Source organism: Hibiscus syriacus, unplaced genomic scaffold (genome assembly GCF_006381635.1).
Source record: "Hibiscus syriacus cultivar Baekdansim isolate YM2019G1 unplaced genomic scaffold, ASM638163v2 tig00113156_pilon, whole genome shotgun sequence".
Taxonomy (NCBI): Eukaryota; Viridiplantae; Streptophyta; class Magnoliopsida; order Malvales; family Malvaceae; genus Hibiscus; species Hibiscus syriacus.
Window position 1 is genome coordinate 590,410 of NW_024063446.1, and position 24,137 is coordinate 614,546.

The window sequence follows — 24,137 nt, forward strand, 5'->3', positions numbered from 1 at the left end:
ATGGCAGGTAGGTACTCGATTAAACAATATTCAATGATCCGGGTCTGGCCCGAAAATCCAAAAAAAATAAGGAGTCATATACCCGGCTCAAAAAATCAGATATTTTCATTATATACATCTAATATTTTTTGATCAGATCAACAAGTTAATCGGATCGAATATTTTTTATTTGCATATTTGTAATAATTTATTTCCGAGATTGCGTGGGCTCGTACTTAACAATCAGATCCTCATCGAAGAAAAGCTTCGCAAAGGAGACATTTTCCGTTTTCCTAATAATTTCCTCCTCTATTGCATAATTCTTTTTTCCTCTCCGATCCGATTAGAGTCGCAATGGATTATGATTTCAGGAACAGAACAGGTCCACCGTACGAGGCGCAGACCCCAATTTACCGGCAACAATCCACTTCATCGTCATCTACCCATCCGATTTACGTACCTCCGTTATACCCAAGAGTCGGTGCTCAACCCACCGCTCACAGCGTTGTCCCTTCCGCAACCCGCGCCTCCTCCTTCCACCAGACTTCTGCTCCTTCCACTTCCAGTAAGCTATATACCTAAAAAAAAATTTTTTTACTATTTTTTCATTTTTTTTCTAAATTTGCTTTCCCCCCTAATTTTGTTTCATGGCAGCGGGATTGGGCATTAGGGTTGCTTTGAAACCAGAATATCGTATTACTCCTCCGGTAAGCTTTCAGTTGCTTGATTTTGAAGTTTTAATTAGATGAATAAGTTAATCCAATCAATTTGTCATTTTGTTGCAGCCTCGATTGTCTCCTCAAGTTGCGGATATTTCTCGCATCAATTTCCAGTTTGATTTCGAGTTTGAGAGGAAAATCTTGGCTGAAGCAGACAAAGAAAGCATTAATTGGAGCAAGCTTGGCTTGGAAAACTTTGCTCCGAAGCCTAACGAAACAACTTCATCAATGGTATGATGTTATTCTTATTCCCACTACAGATTTAGACCTTTTATATCTTTCATTACCATTTTAACTGATCTGTTCGGTGCTTTGTCTTGACGACGTTGTTTTAATTGAATTAGTTTATATTTGTTTAGCGTTAAGGGTTTATCTTAGAAGAAAAAGAAAAATGAATGATTTGAATGTGCAGGGTGCAAATTCAGACCCTGTGGTGAGCAAATACATTGCCTCTGGACTCAGTCGAGAAGCGGTGACTGTTGCTGTTGCAAATTATGGTGACAATCCGACCAAGGTATGATGGCATATGTTATTGCATCAAAGTATTATGAAAACCTAGCGAGCTCACTTATCATCAGAACCTAGTGTATGTCTTAATTGTAGTCATGGCATAAAACTTGGGTCTATTATAAAGCATTCCAAGATTATATAATATGTTAGATTCGATTTCTCCCAAATCTTCTAGTATAGCTAGTTGTGGTCCTGCACCTTCTTTATGCTTAAGACTAGGATAAATATTCACCGTGAACAATTAGAATCTTGTGTAGCTGCATTTTCTTCAGTGGCAGAGAGTAATTTTGGTTTATTGGCATGCTCAGCTTCTTTTTGGCTACTTGTTTTCTTTTTCTTTTGGCACCATAATGTTGGAGGAGGAATCACTAATTTCCGAGACCAATGACTTGGGTTCCTTTAAATCATGTTGTCGAAGCACAAAATAAGCAGTCTTGTAATGGGGGAGAAACTTGTTCAATTGCTTTAGCACGAGTAGTTTCATCAATTCTACTGGTTATGCAGCCGGCGTCTTCAAAATTTCATTAAAGAATGTCTTTTTTTGCTATATCTTTATGTTGTTTATTTGCTTTGTAGGTTCGGGAATTTGTCACCGGCTACAACCTACTGCGAGAAATGGGATTTTCATCTAACAATGTGGCTGAAGCCTTACTCATGTATGACAATGACACGGACAAGGCATTGGCACATTTCCTTAACAGCTCATGATATGGTAAACTAAATAGTTTGTATGTCAATGAAAACTGGAATGATTTACACCATTAATTTCCGTGTGTTTTGCCGCTTTAAAAAGATTGTACAAATAGTCATTCTATAATATTTGCCGTCTCTAATAAAGGATACATCTTTGGTGTTAAATGTATGGGTGTCTTGCATTGTTCCCTAAATCATTGTTCTGGAGAATAAACTTAATACAAATCTAAAGAACTAACAAATATAAAAATGAATCATGTAAGCCTCTTAAAGCTTCTATGATTAACTCTAATAGTATAATCGTCACCGTGTCATTTTCAAACTATACTCTCAACGGTTCATCAGATGGGCAGTCAAAACAACTACTGTGCAAGCAAGAAGCCCTCTAATCAAACTCTTAAGGAGCGTTTGATCTAATTAATGAGAGCAGACTGTGGTTATTTGGAAAAACAATACATCCTATTATATAGCATCGGCCTCGTATTTGCATTCCGGTATCTGTAAAAGAATTCAAATTCCAGAACAAATAGCTCCTGAAACCAGATTAAAGAAAACATGCATGTTAGTTACCCCAAGAAAAGAACCAACTTGATCTATCCTATGTTACTAGAATTTAGGTGTCGGATATGAGTATGCGTCTAATGCAAGTAAGTGTTTTTCATGCATTGAAGGTTCTCGGAAGATCATATCTACAATACCCATGTCCAAATGGCTGTCCCTTTTTCACATATCCCCAACACCAAGTTCAAAGCAGCTTTCGTAAGAGACTTCCGAATTATGAAATGCCCTCCGTGGGACTCGATCCCACGACCTCAAGGTTAAGAACCTTGTGCTCTACCAACTGAGCTGGATGGTCATTTCACCCATGTCCAAATATGGGTCGGTAAAAGGGTTAGAGCAGCATAGCTTGTTCTTGCAGTAAATTACAAATATGCATAACATCATCATATGTGTGCACGTGCAAGAGAGAGAGAGATGAAGAGAGACCTGTGGACCAAGATGAGCAGCAAAACTTCCCTTCATCTACATGTTTGACATCAAGCCCTAAAATCCACGATCCAGCGCCGACATCATCATGAGAATACGTGTGCAGAAGGTTTCTGCAGTAAACAAAATAGGATCAACTTGCTTTATTGTAGCATAAGCGCCACAAAATTGTGCAGTAACAAGAAGGACCTGACCTGTTTATTGAAATAAATTTAGCCTAAGCGCCTGATGTAACATACATTTCACCTGAAGCATGGCGGAAATATCTGTCAAACCCCAGAAAAAAAAAAGAACTCCATACAAGGAGAACAAATATCAGGATAAACATATTCGAAGTTCCGTTCATACGTAAGATAGCTAAACACTTGAAACATATTTTATTAACTGATGATTTCAGAACTTAAATTAAGGAAAGAACAAGTGCTTTTACAACTAAACCGACAATGGGGATCTTGATAGTGTCGGCAGATAAATAATATTAACAGATAGTGGGCTAGAAGATGAAACCAGGGGCAGCAAAACTTACAATTTTTTATCACCAAACTTCCACCAATCTGGTTCATACCATTCATGGCACCTGCCAATATCAAGAGTTGCAAGCATGAGAAGAGATAGAGGCTATTCAATTATATATCAAACTCATATATCCTAAATTGAAGGCTCTATATCTAAGCCAAACTCACGGTTCTGAAAAAACTTCTCCTGATTTCTTAAAGATAACGACTTTTGAAATGCAGAAATCCGACCTTGTACCAGCTGGAATTTAAGGAAAAATTTCAATCTACTGAAGCGTACTCCATTCTGTCCACTGCTTCAACGACAGTAAGGAGTATATGGGATAATATTCGGGTAAAGAGACCCCTTGTTTTTTGGCAGAAACTTGTTTGGTTTCCCCTTCATATACCAAAACATAGCTTGATTTCATGGATGGCTTTACTTGATCGACTTCCTACCAAGGATAGACTACTTCGTATGGGGCTTATCAATGATTGCCAATGCATGTTCTGTGATGATCCTTCGGAAAATAGGGACCATTTATTTCTTCATTGTCCTATGGCTGATTACTTGTGGAATTCAATCTTCTCCCTTTCTGGTCTCCCTTATAAAGCTCGCTCTTGGGATTCTTTTCTGGCATGGGCTTCCGCTACTTGGAAAGGAAAATCTTTGCTTACTTTCATAATGAAAATTGCTCTTAATGCCCTGATTTACATTCTTTGGGAAGAAAGAAACAAGAAATTGTTTCAAGGACGTTCCAGAAGTGCACATGAACTGCTTCAAGCCATTAAGTACATAGTTGGTATCCAACTCAGAGGTAGAAATTTAAATACCGTTGATAGTGTTAATTGTAATCTTTGTAAGCATTGGGACATTGTTTGATTCTGATTCTTTTGTATGTAATTGTCCTGATGATCTAAGAACTATGTAAATTTGAGCAGGTTCTGCTCTTGGGTAATAAATTCAAATTTATCCCAAAAAAAAAAATATAAACACGAGCTTTGTCGAGATGAGATGTAAGTGTAGCTCCAAAGGCATCTGAAAACATGAAGTTGTTGATAGTGTTAAGACGTGTACCGATCAAGTGTTTATCTTTCACTATGATAGAACAAATTCAGGATACTACAGAGAATGCAGGTAATGAACTCTATAGATTTTCGAGCAGTAAGCCCATGGTTAATGTTATTCAACATCCGCAATCAACATATTTAAAAGATAAATCTCTGATATGTTGATATTTTGGTATTTGTCACTTAAGTCAGCTTATGATCTTAGAAATGGTTTTCAACTGCATAGGATCATCCCGGAACATCATCATGGTGAATTCGACCTCACATAGATATAACTAAGGTTGTTCATGAAATCGAGTAACAAAGTAAAGCAACTGATATAGAACAAAGTGCTCAACTTTGAGAAGTTGAGAATTCTGCATACGATTCCTCCAACTTCTCATTGATGCAGAAGGTAGGGATCAAGAAAGATAAAAGGTTTCCATAGATTGCAGTACTAACCGATATTTACATAAACATCATTGTTGACTTTTGCATAAAAATCAGCATTCCATCTGTCTGCAGCAAGAGCAAAAAACATTTTGGCCTTTTTTGGAAGCTCCCCAGGTGCTTCCACTTGATCCTGTTAAGGAAGTATATAGAAATCATCATACAGTTGCATCGATATCCAACTTTATGAAACAGAGCAAGTTAAGTGCTTTCAACTGACTTCTAAAAGAAGAAGAAAATTTGCATAGCATGTGTACCGTTGACTTACAAGAATCATAAAGTCATTTGTTTGCCTATTTTCATCATCAACGCTCCTGTCCAAATTGTCCCCACGGTCCGCACTGTAAAACCATGCAACTTAAGAATGACTCTAGCTTACCATCTTCATAAATTTGCAAGACCCTGAGGAACAAAAAATGAAAATTTGGTAGAGATAAGTATACCTTCTTCCAATGACAAATCGTGAAACTATGCCCTTCTCTTTTTCCATTTTCTTCAAAGTTGCTCCTGGAAAATCAAACATTCAGGTTTTGGTTCCCCAACGAACGAAAAATATATCATCATCCACAAATCCATCTCCTTGTCTCTCAGTACAAACGCAGAATGCAGCAAACATGTAATTTAAAATTTAGTTATTCGAGGTTGTTGTCAAAAATTGAATTTGAAAAGATAAAATATTTATTATAGACATTATGTTGTACATTAAAATTACAAGATTTAAATTATATTTACACTTATTAATACTACGATGCTATATAAAATATATCACTTAAACAATAATAAAAATATTTTTGATCGAAAGTCACTAGTGCCACAATAAAGATTTACAAGCATAACCGCAATGTAAACTAAATTATAATTTAGACATTGTTTTATAACCAATTGACATAAAAACTAGCCAACTAGATCATAAAAGGACCAAAAAATTAAAAGGTTTAAAAAATTAATCAATGCTCGAATAAAATAAAGATACTAACAAATATGACTGCATCGGTAAACGAATCATAAAAGAGGATAAAGCAACAGAAAAACCACCGACAAATCGTAAATCAGAGTCAAGCGACGTGAGAAAACTATCCACTAACGCAAAACGCGTATCCAAATCTTCCGAGAGTCCAAAGCATAGAAGCTCAACATGATAACAAATAAGTGTCATATTGATCAATCTTGATGAATTCAAATCCAACCCCGAGAAAAAAAATAGACAAAAACAATGGCCAAACGACTGAAAACTATCAAAAGACAGAGAAAAATATGCCATAAAGACATAGATAAACGTGCTATAAAGGTAGAGATAAAACACATTATAAAAAATTATTCTTATTAAAAACAAAAAAAAAACAAAGAGAAAAAACAACCGACGGTCAACAACCAACATTGTAACTGGTGCTGCCGCCAGCTAAACAAAATAAAAAAAAAGTTGATTTGATCTATAAAAATTGAAACAAATTGTAATAAAAATATATTTTATAACAACTCACCATTTAATATTTCAATATATAAACCATGCATTTTATTCACTTTTAAATAATTTAAATAAATTATTAAGTATTAAATTATTTTTTAAAGTTGTTAATATTAGATTATTAAAATAAAATGTAAATGCATAATTAAGTGGAGTCTATCTATTAATAAGGGTAAAATTATATTTTCCTCCCAAACGAAAAGTTGAAAATAAAAAAATTATAAATCATAGTTTTTGCCGTTGGTTTGAAACCACCATTTCCACCGTATTTTTTTTATTTTTGACCCTTTTACATTAATTTTACAATCAAAATAGAATTTTTTACTAAAAGTGAGTTTAAAAAGACATATCAAACGGAACCTTAATTTAATGTAAATCTTGATAAAATTGTAACAATAAGAGTTTTAATTTAATTAAAATTTCAAACTAATATTGTATATCCAAAATTAATATTTTATAATATTTTATTTAGATTAATTAATACATATCATGATTATATTATATCTATCTTTATTCAAATTTCTTAACTAGATTTTTAATCTTTTCTTATATGGTCGTTACATTTTTAATCTTTTATTATATGATCGTTACGTGATCTTAAGTTGCTAGTTTTGTTTTAATGGTTACGAAAAATAGTCCTAATTATGTGATTAATTTACGATTGAATCACCCAAAAAAACACAATAGTTAGAACACACCAACAAAGATTCAGTAGTGTTTTGGGACCACTGGCATTCGATTTTATTATCAACTGAAGGGTTACAGTCCAGCTTTTATCTTCGGTTAAATCCCGATTCCATCGATGGAAACAGGCACAATACAAGATTAACAAACAAGAACAAGAGAACAACTCAATCTGACTCTGAAACCTCGGTGCCTACAGCAACCTACTCCTTTATCTGCAGCTCCCCGGACGTGATTCTAGGCTCATCCTTCTTAGAAACAGCTTCTAACGTCTTGTAAAACTCCTCTGGAAGAGGACCGGGTCGGTGTAGCGGAACATGCTTCGGAACCGGAGCATCATTTTCGATAACCTCGCATTCGTAGTCATCGGGAACACCCCAGGGATCCCACTCTGTAGCCCAACACGGCAGAGAACAAACATTAGGACTAAGAAGAATGCAAAATATCGTAAATTTTCTTGCAATTTACAAAATTAAACGCAAGGGTTCAGCTCAAAGAACATCAAACAACCTACAAATACCAAGGCACCAAAGCTTTTACGAGCAACAGATAATAATGCAACGGGGCAAGCAAAGCAATCAGAAAAACGGCATGTCGTAAAGTCTCGAAACGTTAGAGTAACAGTAACCAAGTAATGGTTAATGTCTCAATACATCAAATTCTGAAGATCGAGGAAATTGGTGAACACGCCAATCGCAGCATAGATAAGAAATTATTAATGTTAACTAATTTGGATATGCTAGCCCTATGAAATATATGCATATTCGGCTCCCAAAGAATTCTCAGCTGATAAAAGCTTTAATGCACACAGATTTGATTAAAGAAAAACTGGAACAGTCATTTAGGCAAAGAACACATCTAACACAAAGTCTGGCATAACGATAAGATTGAGCTTCATCAGCCTCAAACTTTCCGACTTAACTAATACCCAACAACGGCATATACCTTCGAACAAAAAAAAATCAAATGAGAATGGGAAAAAAAGAGAGATTAAATGGTCCTAACCGATCATTTTCCCGATAAGAGTGAGCTCGTCTCGCACTTCCTCAATTAACTCCTCGACCTGGCCACATCCGAGGCGCTTCTCGATCGTTTCCCAATCTTCTTCCTCTTGACAAACAAACCTTAAGACGGTGGCGCGTGAAGCTTTCAACGGCCTAACGGTATCCCTCGTCCTCGGGAACAACCTGGATCTCCTTGTAGAGACCAATAAGAACTTCCCTGGCATTAGGGACCACGTCTAATCCGACGATCCCCATCGTCTCCTTCACCTTCGCCGACAACGGCCTCGAGATCAATCGCAGGAACGTTTTTAGTTGAGTTAAATGGTGGTGAAATCGCGTAATAAATCTCAGCCGACTGCTCCTTGTGCGGGCCAAGTCCATAAAATCGGACGGTTCCGCTCTCATCCGGGTGATTTTCGAAGTCTTGATTTGCACTTTGGGTCAAAACACGAACAGCCCAACATAGTGGAAGGGTAGCTCCGAGACCCAATAGTTCATTTGATTTAAATTATATTTAATTTATATACTTTATAATGAATAGTTTTAAGGGTAAATTACATCAATCATCAATGAACTTTAATCTCTCATATTTTATTCATTTTACTTTAAATCCGTTCAATTTTCTCACTAAATTGAATACAATTAATTTTTTTGTCACTCAACCATTAAAAAGTTAACGACGTTAAAACGATGTCGTTTTAGAAAAACAAAAATTTGCACCAAAACAATGTCATTTTACACCTATATATATAACAGCCCATGTATAATACCGTTCAGTGAGAAAATGGCTGAGTGACCAAAAAAGCTATTTGTATTAAATTCAGTGAGAAAACTGAAGGAATTTAAAGTACAGTGAATGAAATAGAAGAGTAAGAAAAAATAAGTGATGATTGGTGTAATTTACCCTAGTTTAAATATAGTGATTTTTAAATAATTAATTATAGTGATTTAAATAAATAGTTATGTAGTTTATCGATCATTATGAATGGAACTTTTTTTTATCTTACATGTCCGAGGGAACAAATAGTACACTAAATTGGATTAATCAATTAAACCAATTAATTATATATATAATATTAATAAATCATATAAAATAAGTTTGACTGATCTTCCGTGTTTTTATAAGAAACATTTGACCATGGAACCGATCCAGCTAGCAAATTGTCAAATTCCGCTCCGCCCCTGTGAATCTACAGAAAATAGAAGGATATCTTTGCTTTTTGTCTCGTGATAAAGGCATCCCAACATGCTTTAATTTTATCTAATTATTATACAATAATCATTAAATTGTATCTGATTATTATAAAATATCCTTTAATAACTAAAACGATCCTAAGTTTATGCCTCTAATATGCTTTATCCTATTAGTTAACTTGTCTAAGCATTAAAGGATGATAATTTAAGTTCAGCTCCTTCGAGCATTCTTAGTTTCTATGTACCAAAAGAAGGGAATGAAAACCCCAACTTTGCAAAATAAAGGTTGAAATCAGCATATCACTCACGACCAGCGGGGCTCCGGCGCTTGAGGCAGAGTTGCCGGTATCCTGAGAAGGAAAGTGACCACGGAAGGCTGGCCAGTTGGGTTCTAATCCACTACAAATACTATTACTGCCACCGCCAGCACCGCCAATGAGTTCTCCCAACCCATTGAAAAGATCTTCATTAACATGCACGTTGGGGATCAAAATAACATCATTATCATCATCGTTCTCTGCGTCGGGAGACGTTTGAAGAGCCATGTTGTTCACGGTTTCACCTTCTTTATCTCCACTATCACCCGTGTTATGCACGTTGCCGCCGTCTTCAAAAGCCGAAAGTGGTGTCGTTGGAGAGATCAAAGAGGTGGAGGAAGCATTAGCGACCTTTCGAATAGTCGATAACCTGTTGTCTCGAGAATTTCCGGCGAGCGAGTTCCGGTAAGTGGGCCAAGAGTGAGTGTGGTCGCCCGTGTAGGTAACGATAAAGGTGTCGGGTTCGAAATTGCTACGCTCGACTTGTTTCCTCGCTGAGCACCCTTTTGAGCTACTGCATCGGTAGTAGTGTCTAAACAAACAAACAAAAAGTAATTAAAAGACAACAAAAAATAGTAAGGAAAGAAGCCATTGGAGGGCACAGAAATTGATTCAACCTTGGATAGGGGGAGCCTTTGATGGGCTTTTGTCCGTATTTTCGCCATGACCATTGATCTGAAGATAAATTCTCACCCGTTACATGGAAAACGGTTCTCTTCTGATTCTTCCTACAAAAACCAGATAAAAATGGACAGTTTTTATACTAGCAAAGAACTGCAAAGCTTCAATCTTTTGAACAAACTATCACCTCTTTCTTGGTGTTGGAACCTCATGCTGTTGAACTCGTTTCTTCAACTGTAGCGGTCGTGGTTGTCTCTGGTTTACAAATTGGCCGAAAGTGAAAAAAGGAGCAGCTGGGCTCGTCCTAATGGTGGGTTGTTGTTGTTGTTGCAGCTGCTGCTGCTGCTGCTGCTGTTTTATCTGATGATGTTCGCTACTGGATCCTCCGTTAACAGGTCTCGAAAAGCTCGGATCTATGGCTCGATTAATGCCCATGGGGGTGGGGTCGGCGTGTATCAACAAGGGTTCGTGAGAATCTTGCAAAGAACCACTTTTACTTAGAGTAGGAAGTGCAAACGGGCCATCTTCTTCCTCGAACATCGACGAAGCCAAACAAGCCAAAGGGTCCTCGTGGCAACCGCTGCCATTCCCTTTTGAGGACCGGTTGCTTCCTACGGCGGAGCTGGCCGTGTTGATGGTGGACGAACAACTCCTCACCACCGCGTAAAGATCCCAGCCAGTAGCCATTCTTGGTATGCACAAAATCAAACGTAGGCGGAAAGGAAAGAAGATAGAAAATGACGGCGCTGACTTCACCCGGGGTGTGAAAGAGAAGAAATTAGCAGATAAAAAGGGAAGGGGACATAGGACGGTTAGAAAGAGAAAGAAGAGACAGGAAACGGTGGTGCACTTGACTAGGTAATTGCTTTCTATTATTTATACACGACAGAAAAGAGAGAAAAGATGGGTCTTACTCATCCGTTTTTAATTAAAGTCTTAAATTTATGCAATGCAAATAAAACATTATCATTACATAATTTTCTTGATTGGCGATCATTTGCCTTATTTTTCCACTCGATTCTTATAGGATTTTTGTTATGTTTTTTTTTTATAATTATCGATATTTTATATATCAATTGATTAATTTAAATAAAATATTGTATAAATTAATATAAAAATAATTTTTTCAATTCAATTTATTCTATTCACAATTATTAAACTTTAACATTATTTAAAAAATATAATACCTTGAGATAATTTTTTTAAATGTTTTTTAGTTTCATTATCTTCAACTTTTGCTTTTTCTTTGACTTTATAAAAATGTCAATAGTGGGGCCAGAAGCCAAGAGCCAATATGGGCAGTGGAACTCGGAAGGCCAATGCTTTCTGTGCTTCCAAATTATCCTACACGCGTACGGAGTTTGCCTTAATGAAAAATGTTTTGGAATGATCAAGCGCTCCTATTGGGCGTGGAATCCCCTCCACTGCACACCACTTCGTTATATTTTGATTCCTGCATGCCTTTTTTTTTTCCTTTGTCAACTGTTAATTATATTGAGAGGTAGTCATAAAAGGAGAATATTAATAGAAATCTCATTAAAAAATATTTTTAAATTTAAATGAAAGAAAAAGAGTAATCGCAGTAATATTAAAACAAACTAATTAAACATAATATCCCCACGTAACAACGGTTGGATCCAATCCGGTGGAATAACATGATGAACAATTTCAAGAATATCCGTCTTCACGTTTTTAATCAATGCGTCAACCAGTTTATTTCCCCCCTGTCAAGAATGTTGACTACTCACCGTCCAATCACGTCTACAGAGCTCATTCACATGCCTTTTAAGGAAATGGTTGCCTGCTTTGCATCTGTATTACATTCACATAATCTCCATTGATGAAGATATTCGAATTAGTTTTAACTATTTATCTATTTTATAATGTTAATTTTTGAAAAGTTGTATAAATATTAATTTTCACTGTTTATAAGCAGGTTACGGGAGTAGTGCTTATGATGATGATATTAAGAAGTGGACCAGCATTTATCAAACTTATAATAGAGCAGATTGTTGGAACTTTTTGAGTAGGATTAGATGTTTTAGAAGCAAGTTAATGTATGTGAATATTTGAAACAACAAAAATACTTGCTTTAAGTTTAATTAATATGGTGAAATTCCAACTTTTTGACTGAATTAATTCTCTTGGTTTGCTTCTCTTAGTTGCTTAGGTTGAGATTGACAAATGAAACCCCGGCCTATGAATATATAGCTTTGTAGAGCTGTATCTTATCCAAATTTAGGTCCTCCCCACTATCACCGATTTCATTCCTTAAAATAAATTATCATTTGCTTACAAATAATAATCAAACCATTCAACTTTAATTTAATTTAGATTGTATTCAATTTAAATTAATTTATTCCAAATTTAAATTTAATTCAGATTTATAATAAGAATGTATATAACACTCACAATTAACATCAATTTAATTCCCTTCAACTCTTTGTTTTGACAGGTAAAAAGGAGGGGCGGGGTCACCCCGAAAGCAAGGAGAAGTTAACAATGTCACCACGTGTTCTCTTTCTTTATTTATTTCTTATTGTCTATGATTATATGACTTTGTCACCAGTTGTAATTTGATGTCCTTAAACAGGTGGAGCACTATGGTGTTTTCTTCTTCTTAGTTTCTCAAGTGGAAGTTTGAAAAGACAGTGCCATAAATTATATTCAGCAAGACACCATTAAATTTTCAATAATAATTGAATTAGGTTTTAAATTCAAACAAGACGAGCATAATTTGAATTACAGAAAGTATAAATATTTAATTTATTTATTAATCAATCATTATTAAATATTATAAAGATTTATACTAATTATATATACTTTATTTGTTTAATTTATTGATTTTAAAATTTTAAGTCAACCCCCTCAATTTATCCATGTTCACAATTTCTCGCGTATTATCATATTATCTAATGATGTACTTTTAGTCTTTTGGACTCGATCAATGACAAAATGTAAAGTAACGTATTATGTTGTGTTGGGCTAATATGTATCAGATTATCTTGGGTTTTCTCATGAGATACACTCGAGCTCTTTGTAGTTTGGGTAAATAAATTTTTAATATATCATTTTGATATTTATGTGTAATATAATATTTATTTATATTGTATAATTAAGTATAGTATAGTTAAAGAAATAATGGATTACAAATTTAATAATTAGGTGTTCAATTTTTAGGCTATTGTAAATCTAAAAAACATTAAGTACTTAATCGTATTATTAAATAAAATTTAATTACCAAATGATATTAAAAAGTTAAGTACCTAATTACACAAAAATTAGATGATAAATCTATATATTAATCTCTTTCTGTTTACTTATAATCAAGGGTGGACCCATCGTACAGTCACATTTTAAAAGTTTTAAAATTTCATATAATTTAAGTGTTTTATATATATTTTTATTGATTATTTAAGAAATTTTATAATTTTACATCTTCTAAATTTATAATGCAACTTTTTAACCTTTTACATAAAATTCTACATTTATTTCCATTTATAACAAATTTTTGAATAATTTTTCTTTTTCTCGTATTGCAATATGTCAACATCTAGTTAATTTATTACATAGTGATTAAAGCAATTCATTTATTAAATGAGCAAATTTTTTTTCTTTAATATTGCTTGTTTAGTTCAATGAACAAAATAGAATCTAATCCATTAACTATATTTTCATACTTAGTAAGCAAATTCATAAAATATTGGGTAAAATATACAAATGGTCTCTCGACTATATAGTGTTGTTTTATTAAATCTTTTAATTATTAAAAGTTTTAAAATGGTCCATTGACTACAAAATATTATTTTGTTTAGTCTCTCGACTATTAAAAATTATTAAATGATCACCTGATTATTCATATGTTTTAAACTCGACATTTTTAGTTAAAAATTTGATGGTCGTCTGAGCTGGACATTAACATGTTAATTGTGATATGATAAAAACAATAGAAACCTCACTATAGAATGTTATTTTATTGAGTCAACAAGTTAGCGTCCAGTTCAAACAATTGTTAATTTTTAACAAAAATAAATAAATTTAAAACGTATGAATAATTATATGACTATTTTATAATTTTTAATAGTCATAAAACTCAACAAAATAATATCATATACATAAAACTATTTTTTAACTTTTAATAATTGATTAACATAATAATATGTGGCGGATTCTTATTCGCCAATTCTCATATCGGATGAAAACCAGGATGTGTCCATTCTCCAATCCAAACCGTGAGCCCTCTTGATACGATTATATGCAAACCTCAGCCGCCAGTATCTTACATGGTTTCTTAAAACCCGAACGCGGTTGAGTTATTTTACCTTGATTCGATTGGAATGGCGTTGCCCGGCCTAGGACCGTTTGGCACGGTGGATACGGCGGCGGCCACGGTTTCATCTGCGGAGGATTCGAATCAGAAAATCCGAAAGCCCTGCACTATAAGCAAGTCTAGAGAAGGCTGGACTGAACCTGAACACGACAAGTTCCTCGAAGCTCTCCAACTGTAACAAACAAATTTCTCTCTGCGCTACGAAATTGCTTTGTTTCCATTTCAAATTAGGGGTTTTAAAAAAGGAAATTTATAACTTTTCTTTGGCTATTCAGTTTTAAGATTTTTTTAATGAAATTCGATATTTAAGATTGTATTATTTTATTTTATTTTTAAGTAGCTGAAATTTCTAGATTGGTTTATGTTAAGTTTGTATACGTTCCTTCTTATATTCTGTTACCTTTACTCTTCTTATTTAACTGAAAAGAATCAGAATTGAAATAAACTATTTGAATATTTGAAGATGTGAGAGATTTTAGATAGCGGCAGTGGACGCGATGTTATGGTCTATATTTTGCTGTTTTGGCTCTTCTTGTGGATATTCATAGTCGGTATGTAATGCAAGTCACTGTGTTACTGCTCAATGCATTGGCAATTGCAATAAACACAGTCCGACTGAAAATGCATCCGCTGCATCAATAATGCAATATAAATTCCTAATTATGCAGCTGTTATATAGTTTCTTCTTTTTACATTCAGAACTTTTTCAGTCATGTTTTATGTGTGATTATATTTTCCAAAAATGGTTTTCCTGGTCTCACTTGCATTTGTTGTTTTCGTTCCCTGGGTTCTGTTCAGATTCGATCGTGACTGGAAAAAGATTGAAGCTTATGTTGGATCGAAGACTGTTATTCAGGTAAAACTAAAATTTACTGTATTGGCTTTGTATCTTGCAACTTGCAAGGATAGAGGCTAGAAACCCGGATGCTGTAAAAACCAGTATTAAAGCTTTATTTTTGCTTTTAGCAATAGGTGCAGAAAGGAATGCCCATGAAAAACATTTGAAATGAAGTGCCATTTGGTTTTTATAGATCCGTAGCCATGCCCAGAAGTACTTTCTAAAGGTTCAAAAGAATGGAACAAGTGAACACCTACCTCCACCTCGACCTAAAAGGAAAGCCTCCCGTCCATATCCTCAAAAAGCCTCAAAAAACGGTGAGGATATTTGATCTTAAGCATCGCCGTAAAATCACGGAGCAAACTCAAATTAATAACCTGCCTCTGTGTGTCACATGTGGCAGCTCTTGGACACCCACAAGTATCCAAGCCTCTGCAGTCACCTACTACTTTACTTGATGCTGGATTTGTTCTTAGATCCGATCCCCCAACGATGTTTATTAACCCTGTTACTAGAGCTTCTGCATCTTCCCAAACAAACAACACACAAACCATCAGTTTCGCACAAGATAGAAGAGGTCCCCCCCCCCAAATTCTAGTATTCTAACATTATACTCATTTTTTTGGTAGGGTTAGCCCCTTTAAAAATTTAAGATTTTAATTGGTGTTGCATATTTTTTTATAGGTATTGGGATGACCAATAACTCATGTAGTAGCACTGAAAGTACCCAGAAGAGGAGACAAATTCGGGAGATATCTGATCAGGGAAATCAAGGTCATGCACCGAGAGGTTTGTTGTAAAATTACCGTAATTTTATAATCTTATATGCTAGCTATGTTATCCTCACATCCTTTAAACTAGCATTTTGCTTGGTGCAGTGTTGCCCGACTTTGCTCAAATATACAGTTTTATTGGTAGTGTCTTTGATCCAAACACTATCGGTCATCTGCAGAAACTTAAGAAGATGGATCCAATAGATGTTGAAACAGTATGCTTTTTTTTACAATGTCAATTTATACAATCCAACTTGATCTTGCTGCTTACATGATTGCTAATACTTTTGTTCTATTTAGGTGCTTTTGTTGATGAGAAATCTCTCCATCAATCTGACAAGCCCTGACTTTTGAAGATCATGTGAGTTTCTATTTCTTAGCTCTTTCTAACGTTTACTTCCTTCACGATATGCATGATGAGACTCGATTAATAAAAGGAGTAATGTTGGTCTACTAGTAGTTTTAGTCTTTCCTTCTAAATTCTAATAGGTGAAGGGGTTGAACACCAAGAAAATTTATGTTGGTAGATATTGTTTGAATTGCAACGCCACAGCCTGAGATAAATGGGTCTGATCATCCTTTGGGGTATACAATTTGCAGCACCGTGCATTCTTCTACGTAAACCACAATGAGATTTCTGTAGTCAGCATTTATAAATACAACAGTTTGACAAAGTATGATGATGATTCCTAAGATATTACTGATCAGTCTTGCATGATGCAATTGGCTCTGTGCATGATTTGTTTTGAATCTTGGAAGTCGTTATGTGATATTAGGCTGAAAATTTAAGAGATGAAGAGATTTATGTTTTCAATGCATCACCACACATATATGCCTGTTTAAATATTAATGATATCTTGATGTCGGATGATTTCGTTTAGTAGCTCCATAGCTGTCCCCGACTTTTCTTGTTTCTTTTTGACTTACCATTTGGTAAAACGTCTACCTCTTAAACTTTCTAACTTCTAGTATTTTCTTTGGTTAATCTATATATTTGTTCCTAAACCTATAAGATATTGCTTTGTGATACAGAGAAAATTGCTTTCTTCATATGAGATTGACACGGAGACAATTGTCAATGACGATGCTTGTAATGCTGTTGATGACGACCAATCTAAAAGAATCACTTAATATTGTAGGTAGGTTTCTCTAATTTCAGCTGTGCATTACCTCTTTTATACTTGTATAATCAATAGACTCTACTTTCATGCCAGGAAAGGACTTAAATCAAAGAGAGTTCTGGACCGTGATATTCAGTGAGTATATATGCTACTTGTAGGGATCATCGGCTGCAAAGTTTCCAAATAATTCTCCTCATTCATTCTGCAACTAAGGGAATTTTGGACAACCGGGTGTAGAACGGAAGGAGAAGAGTTGGAAAGAAAGTGTACAGTGCGTGCTCTATCTTTGTTTTGAAGGGGGTATTTATGTTGTACAGTTCTGGGTCTCATCTTCTTTATTCAAGTTTCGACTGCATAATCTTACTGTGATGTTATGCCTACTTTCTAATATAAACAAAGTATTTTCTATGCTGCTGCTATGCAGGTAGATGGAAATATGAGTTTTTTCTTTGCATTATTTTTGTTGAAATATCGATATACGACGTATGAATACGAAAATATATTATTCAAAGAATTTTTAAATTTATAAAAATAGAAAAAGTTAAACCATACTCGTGTTGGACATGTCCGAATCCAACATGCTTAAGTCTCGAGTAGTATAGGTATTTCATTAAATGTTTTGTTCATTTTCTCCCAGATGCTAAAGTACGGTTTGTTATTAGTATTAAGGGTAGAGTACAAATTATGAAAAGTATCCGGTGACCGAATAAGTCTTCAACTGGACATCTTCAATAGGCAGCCTGGCCTCGGGGAAGGGGCAATCAATCTCCTTCTGAGGCAACAAATTGCATGGAACAGGGGTCACTCGGTTGGTAACTCCCTGAACATCAGTGCAGTTCCATTGCAACTCCTTCGGCTTTTCAGTCAACTTTATATTGACATTCGAGATGCAAATATCGGTGAAAGGATCATTCTTGATCCCTTCCAATCTCGCTGAATATGTGACATTATCAGCCACAATGTCTTTGTAATTGATTCCTTTGATTATCGGGATTGCTTTCGGGTCGAATCCGGGGTCTGGATGCTGGCCGTAAGAGCCTATCATCCAGAACACATACTTCATTGTGCTTATTGTCATGTTTCTAACATAAATGTCTTTCACATAAGCTCCTCTTCCCACAGCAGATTGAGTATTGATTGCTGTGATGCTTTCGGCTCTTACATCTTCGATCCCGCCGGACATCTCACTTCCGAGAGCAATGGTGGCGCTGTCAGGAGATATGCAGGTGAACCTTCTAATCACTAAGTTCTTGGTGGGCATGTTGAACTTGATCCCGTATTCATCCCAACCACTTTTAACAGCTATGCAGTCATCACCTGAGACTACAAAACTGTCTTCAATTCTGGTGTTTGTGCACGAATCTGGAAAAAGAAAAAGGCACGAAATTAGCATTTAAAGGCTCATAACAAACGAGTTTAAAATTTTAACCTATAAAATGCAAACGCACCTGGGTCAATTCCATCTGTGTTAGGAGAATCAATGGGTGCAATAATGGTCAAGTGTTGGATAATTATATCGCTGCAATTTCGTATTCGAGTCACAATGGAGACGAAAATGTGCATAAAAAAGCAAAATTGGTTATAACTAAATGGAGACGGGATTGACCTGCTGTATATGGGATGAACGTTCCATGATGGGGAGTTAACCAATGTGAGGTTCGATATCTGGACCTGATTCGAATACATGACTTGTAACATCCTCCATGTCGGGTGAGTGATTAATTTGCAAAGTTTCAACATTTGGTGATTAAAGTAGAATAATTACATAGTTTAAAATGTATGGTTAGTAAATTTGAGATGGAAGTAAGGACCAAATGGTCATTTGTAAGTAATTTTTAATTAAAAATAAAATGTTATGGGGTTATATGAGACCCACGTGTGACATTAGGTTCCAGAACCCTCCCATTTCTTCTCCATTCTTCCTTATTTTCTTCTCTTCCTTCTCTCAACGTGGAGCTTGCAAGTAAAGGTAAGAATCTGAACCTTGGTAGTTTCTTTGATTTTTAAGATTGGAAATGAAAGCTTGGATGTTATATAAGCTAAAGGAAAGCTTATATGACATTAAAACAACAAGATAAGTGTTTTAGAGAATGATTTGGAAAATGAATTTTTAGATGAAATTTTGATAGGAATGAGTTTTTGAAGTTTGAATAAGATTTTTGACTTGTCAAGAAGCTAACTAAGAAGTATGAGGTGTTAGAATTCAAATTAGAACATATTGGAATTTGGGTTGGATTCTTAAATTCTACATGGAGAATTAGATTTCTAAGTTTTAGAGGTATTTAATGGATAATAATTAGTTAAAGTAAGTGTATGAAAGCTAAGAGTAGTAAAGAGAGTGAAATATGTATGTTTGAGCTGAAATGGGATGATTTCCGAGCTCAAATTAGGATTTTCGGGCTAGGGGAATCGGTACCCATTCAAGGGAACCGATACCCCTTCAACGAATATGATTTCCAGAATGCTAGAGGGGAATCGATACCCCCAGGGGGGAACCGATACCCCCTCATCGTATATGAAATTCCAGAATGCTAGAGGGGAATCGATACCCCCAGGGGGGAACCGATTCCCCCATGAGAAAAAAAGAAAGAAAGAAAAGAAAGCAAGACTAAGCTATAATTCTTTAAATTAGTAAGCTATTAAAGCTTAATTTCAAGACATAGACATCTGATGATCATCTTGAAAATTATGTTTATGTAGATACCGAGCCTACTCGAGTTCGGGAACAATCTACAAGTAGAATCGATCGAGGAAAAGGCAAAGAAGTATAGGTGAGTGCATATGCATAGCATGAATATAGTATTATATTCAGTTCTAGACTTGTGATAAGTCTAGATTCCATATTTTGACATATGATCACATTCCATATTATGATACATGACATGAATTTATATTAAATGTATTACATGACATGAATTCATATGATATGTATTGCATGACATGAATATGCAGAAAAGTTATATGAGCTATGTGATAAAGGTATGTAAATGATATGACTATGTGATAAAGGTATGGAAATAATATGACTACGTGATATGAACTACGGGAAATGTATAAGCCCATGTTATGTAGATGAGAACTATATGTATAGTTGGCATGCCAAGGGTAGAGGGTATACTCGGTTCTTTAGGACATATGTATATCCTTTGGAACCTGTGTGAAGTCTTGAAAGACACATACTTGATCCATAGTATATGTATATGATTCTTAAGGAATTCTATGTGGTCCTTATGGACATCATTATATGGCACTACGGTGCAATTCTACGGGCACTTCGGTGCAATTCTACGGGCACTTCGGTGCAATTCTACGGGGCACTTCGGTGCATTTATACGAGCTGTGGTGACAGCATAGTGCACAACCTCACATTACTCAAATACCTTAGGTTCTCAATATGCTATCATGGGCCAATAAACTTATTAATACAGATTCATGAATGTTACAGTCATACGCTTACAGGTATGGATATTGATGAAGTATACTACATTGATTAAGTACATGTTTGCATCTCATCTCATATGATCCTGACATTTTCATTACATTACATTGCCTTGTTATTATTATTGCCTCACTAAGTCGATGACTTAGCGTGTGAGTGTTTCACACGTAGGATCCGAGGAATTAGACGAGACAGGTGAAGCAGCTTGACAGTATTACTCCTGCAACCATCAGATCAGAAGCAACTTAATCAGTAGGTCATTTTGTGATGTAAATAGCAGTTGGCATGTAATTAAAGGGTTAAGTTGTGTATGCTCTGAATATTTTGGTAAACTTATATTTCAGTATGTATATTATTGTATTTTCTTAATACAAGTACAAATATTTTACTATTATTTATTAAGAGTTGTGTTTTAAAGTCAATGTAGTATCTCTGACTCATATCCGGGTCGGGTATGGGTTGGGGGTGTTACATTTAATGGTATCAGAGCTATGGTTTAGCCGATTCTAGGCATAAACCAGAGTCTATGGAGTCTTTAAATGGAATACATGCCAACAAATAGTGAGAACTTCTGATCTGGTATAGTATGAGTATGTTGTTTTGCTAATAGAACAATGTGTTTATTTTTATTAGATGTCCGGACATAATAGCTCCCGAAGTGAAGCGGGAGAAGATAGGCATGCTGAAAGCAGTAATTCACCTGCCCTGGCCAGGCAAGGTGAAGAACAGGCATCTCAAGGAGTGCCTGTACAAGATCAAGATACGTTCTTCAGAACGTTAGACGCTATTCTGACGCGTCTTCACCTCCTGTTCCACTAACTCCACAAATTAATGTAGCAAAAGAGTTGAGAAGTTTAGGAGCTCCCGAATTTAAGGAGAAGCTGAGGAAGGTCCGGTGTCAGCGGATCTTTGGTTGAATGATTTGAAAATCATGTTAGATGGTCTCCACTGTTCCGAAGTGGAGAAATTAGATGGAGCTGTGTCTTTATTAAGGGGTCAGGCGAGGATATGGTGGACGAATGTCACCATGAGGATGTCAACCGACCAGTTGACTTGGTCTTTGTTTTTAGAAGAATTTAAAAACAAGTATATTGGAGATCAGTTTATCCGACAAATGAAGCAGGAATTTATGAATTTGAAGCAGATGAGCCGCTCTGTGTATGAGTACGAATGTGAGTTTAATAAGCTGAGCAGGTTTGCAGCTGAACTTGTGCCTACTGAAAAAGATGCTTGCGAGTGGTTCGTGGAGGGCTTGCGCCCTAGACTTAAAGAAATGTTGATAGTATTAAACTTGTCCTCGTTCCAGGAGGTGATCAATCGTGCAAAAGCTCTTGAAAGGGCTCAGAATGAAAGATTCGGGGACTCAAGGGTTCAGACATCAAAGAGGACGACTACTTATTCTGGTTCAACACCAACAAAAAGGGGAAGAGACTCAGGATTCGATCACAAACTAGATCAGAATCAGTTGCATCGTCTACTAGGGGAGCAAGTCAGGCAAGAACTAGACAGACGCAGTCAGTGGAATCCGGTGCTGGGAGATTTACTCCGGGTCAAAGGAAACAGTGTGAGCACTGCGGGAAAAACCATTATGGGGATTGTCGTATGGCTGCTGGGACTTGTTTTCGATGCGGAGAGGCCGGACATTTTGTCCGGGATTATCCCTTGATTGTTGGTGAGCCGGCACCATCTGGAAGAGCTGGTTCTTTCTCACAAAGAGGACGAGGAAGAGGCAGAGGAAGGAACCCGTCTGAATTCTCTGCTCAACCTGAAGTTCGATCCACTGCTCGAGTGTACAACCTAAAGACAAGTGAAGACCGTGATGACCCTGATATTAGCAGGTACTTTTCAGTTGTATGATAAATTAGTATTGGTACTGATTGATCCGGGTTCTAATTATTCTTATATTACAAGTAAGTTAGTAAAGGAGTTGGGGATTCCCTTAGAAGCTACAAGTAATGAGATTATAGTAACAACTCCGTTAGGCCATAGTGCCCGGGTGAATAAAGTCTGTAAGGGGTGTCCCATAAAGGTTCAGGGAATTGAATTCCCTGCTAATCTGATGGAATTACCCTTTGACGAGTTTGAAGTGATTCTGGGAATGGATTGGTTGTTCCGTTATTATGGAGATGTTAGTTGCAGATTGAAAAAGGTAACTCTGAAAAGTCCAGAAGGAACAGAGATAAGTGTGAGCAGTGAAAAGTTTAATCCTTTAGCAAATGTAATATCAGTGATGTCTGCCAAGAAATTATTGCTACAAGGATGTCAGGGTTTCCTTGCAAATGTGATTGATTCAAGAGCTCAAGAGAAAAGGTTAGAGGAAATTCCAAGAGTTCGAGAGTTCCCTGATGTTTTTCCTGCTGAATTGCCATGATTACCTCCGGATAGAGAGGTAGAATTCCAAATTGAAATAATGCCGGGAACAGCTCCGATTGCAATGGCACCTTATCGAATGGCTCCGAAAGAATTGCAAGAGTTAAAGAATCAATTACAAGAATTGCTAGAGAAGGGATTTATCCAACCAAGTGTATCGCCTTGGGGAGCTCCGGTGTTATTTGTTAAAAAGAAGGATGGATCAATGCGCCTTTGCATTGACTATCGACAGCTCAATAAGGTGACCATCAAGAACAAGTATCCTCTTCCGCGCATTGATGATTTGTTTGATCAACTAAAAGGAGCTTCGGTATTTTCGAAGATCGATCTACGTTCGGGTTATCATCAATTGAAGATCCAGGAGAAAGATATTCCGAAGACAGCTTTCAGAACGAGATATGGTCATTATGAATTCATATTAATGCCATTCGGAGTAACGAATGCACCTGCTGCTTTTATGGATCTCATGAACAGGATTTTTCAGCCCTATCTGGACCAGTTTGTTGTTGTCTTTATTGATGACATACTGGTATACTCGAAATCCCATGAAGAGCATAGCACACATTTGAGGATCGTCTTGCAAATTTTAAGAGATAAAAAGTTGTATGCCAAATTGTCCAAATGTGAGTTCTGGTTAAAGGAAGTAATTTTCCTGGGGCATGTGATCTCGGCAGTTGGGATTAGAGTAGACCCTCAGAAAGTTAAAGCTATAATGGATTGGGAAGTTCCTAAGAATGTGTCTGAAGTTCGGAGTTTTCTTGGACTTGCCGGTTACTATCGAGATTCGTTAAGAATTTTTCGATGATTGTGCTGCCTCTAACAAAGCTAATGAGAAAGAATGTACCATTTATTTGGACTTCTGAATGTCAAGAAAGTTTCGAAGCTTTAAAGAGAATTCTGACGGAAACTCCGATATTGGTTCAACCAGAATCTGGCAAGAATTTTGTAGTATACAGTGACGCATCCCATAACGGGTTGGGGTGTGTATTAATGCAAGAAGGAAAAGTGGTAGCGTACGCATCGAGACAGTTGAAACCACATGAAAGGAATTACCCCACTCATGATCTAGAAATGGCTGCTGTAGTATTCGCTCTCAGGA

At 35.9% G+C, this 24,137-nt stretch overlaps 5 protein-coding genes and 2 pseudogenes across 5 annotated transcripts; 3 read left to right on the forward strand and 4 right to left on the reverse strand.

The window, feature by feature from the left end:
* Positions 1 to 216: 216 nt before the first annotated feature.
* On the forward strand, positions 217 to 21,857 carry LOC120185915. The gene is made up of 7 exons (XM_039189993.1): positions 217 to 544; positions 634 to 686; positions 765 to 929; positions 1,111 to 1,212; positions 1,785 to 1,920; positions 21,254 to 21,258; positions 21,846 to 21,857. Exons 1-5 carry the CDS (start codon positions 334 to 336, stop codon positions 1,914 to 1,916), a joined length of 663 nt encoding a protein of 220 aa, XP_039045924.1. The 5' UTR covers positions 217 to 333; the 3' UTR covers positions 1,917 to 1,920; positions 21,254 to 21,258; positions 21,846 to 21,857.
* LOC120185955 lies at positions 3,816 to 4,265 on the forward strand. The gene has a single exon (XM_039190024.1). It carries the CDS (start codon positions 3,816 to 3,818, stop codon positions 4,263 to 4,265), a length of 450 nt encoding a protein of 149 aa, XP_039045955.1.
* On the reverse strand, positions 4,300 to 5,480 carry LOC120185957 (hydroxyproline O-galactosyltransferase HPGT1-like). The gene is made up of 4 exons (XM_039190025.1): positions 5,326 to 5,480; positions 5,151 to 5,223; positions 4,895 to 5,015; positions 4,300 to 4,421 (listed from the first exon to the last, which is right to left on the reverse strand). The coding sequence occupies exons 1-4, from the start codon at positions 5,403 to 5,405 to the stop codon at positions 4,300 to 4,302; spliced, it is 396 nt and encodes a 131-aa protein (XP_039045956.1). The 5' UTR covers positions 5,406 to 5,480.
* LOC120185916 lies at positions 7,073 to 8,480 on the reverse strand (annotated as a pseudogene).
* LOC120185958 (probable WRKY transcription factor 27) lies at positions 9,460 to 10,901 on the reverse strand. Its single transcript, XM_039190026.1, has 3 exons — positions 10,355 to 10,901; positions 10,164 to 10,274; positions 9,460 to 10,078 (listed from the first exon to the last, which is right to left on the reverse strand). The coding sequence occupies exons 1-3, from the start codon at positions 10,852 to 10,854 to the stop codon at positions 9,460 to 9,462; spliced, it is 1,230 nt and encodes a 409-aa protein (XP_039045957.1). The 5' UTR covers positions 10,855 to 10,901.
* Positions 14,425 to 17,615, forward strand: LOC120185914 (annotated as a pseudogene).
* LOC120185959 (probable polygalacturonase) lies at positions 17,912 to 18,915 on the reverse strand. Its single transcript, XM_039190027.1, has 2 exons — positions 18,678 to 18,915; positions 17,912 to 18,591 (listed from the first exon to the last, which is right to left on the reverse strand). Exons 1-2 carry the CDS (start codon positions 18,913 to 18,915, stop codon positions 17,912 to 17,914), a joined length of 918 nt encoding a protein of 305 aa, XP_039045958.1.
* Positions 21,858 to 24,137: the final 2,280 nt, after the last annotated feature.

Coding starts and splice junctions, on each gene's coding strand:
- LOC120185915 (XM_039189993.1), top strand. CDS start 334: ATGGATTATGATTTCAGGAACAGAACAGGTCCACCGTACGAGGCGCAG. Junction 545..633: donor TTCTGCTCCTTCCACTTCCA/GTAAGCTATATA, acceptor GTTTCATGGCAG/CGGGATTGGGCATTAGGGTT. Junction 1,213..1,784: donor ATGGTGACAATCCGACCAAG/GTATGATGGCAT, acceptor TTTGCTTTGTAG/GTTCGGGAATTTGTCACCGG.
- LOC120185955 (XM_039190024.1), top strand. CDS start 3,816: ATGGCTTTACTTGATCGACTTCCTACCAAGGATAGACTACTTCGTATG.
- LOC120185957 (XM_039190025.1), bottom strand. CDS start 5,405: ATGTTTGATTTTCCAGGAGCAACTTTGAAGAAAATGGAAAAAGAGAAG. Junction 5,224..5,325: donor CGATTTGTCATTGGAAGAAG/GTATACTTATCT, acceptor ATGGTTTTACAG/TGCGGACCGTGGGGACAATT. Junction 4,422..4,894: donor TGATGTTTATGTAAATATCG/GTTAGTACTGCA, acceptor TCATGTTTTCAG/ATGCCTTTGGAGCTACACTT.
- LOC120185958 (XM_039190026.1), bottom strand. CDS start 10,854: ATGGCTACTGGCTGGGATCTTTACGCGGTGGTGAGGAGTTGTTCGTCC. Junction 10,275..10,354: donor GTTCCAACACCAAGAAAGAG/GTGATAGTTTGT, acceptor TGGTTTTTGTAG/GAAGAATCAGAAGAGAACCG. Junction 10,079..10,163: donor AAAGGCTCCCCCTATCCAAG/GTTGAATCAATT, acceptor TTGTTTGTTTAG/ACACTACTACCGATGCAGTA.
- LOC120185959 (XM_039190027.1), bottom strand. CDS start 18,915: ATGTATTCGAATCAGGTCCAGATATCGAACCTCACATTGGTTAACTCC. Junction 18,592..18,677: donor CACAGATGGAATTGACCCAG/GTGCGTTTGCAT, acceptor TTCTTTTTCCAG/ATTCGTGCACAAACACCAGA.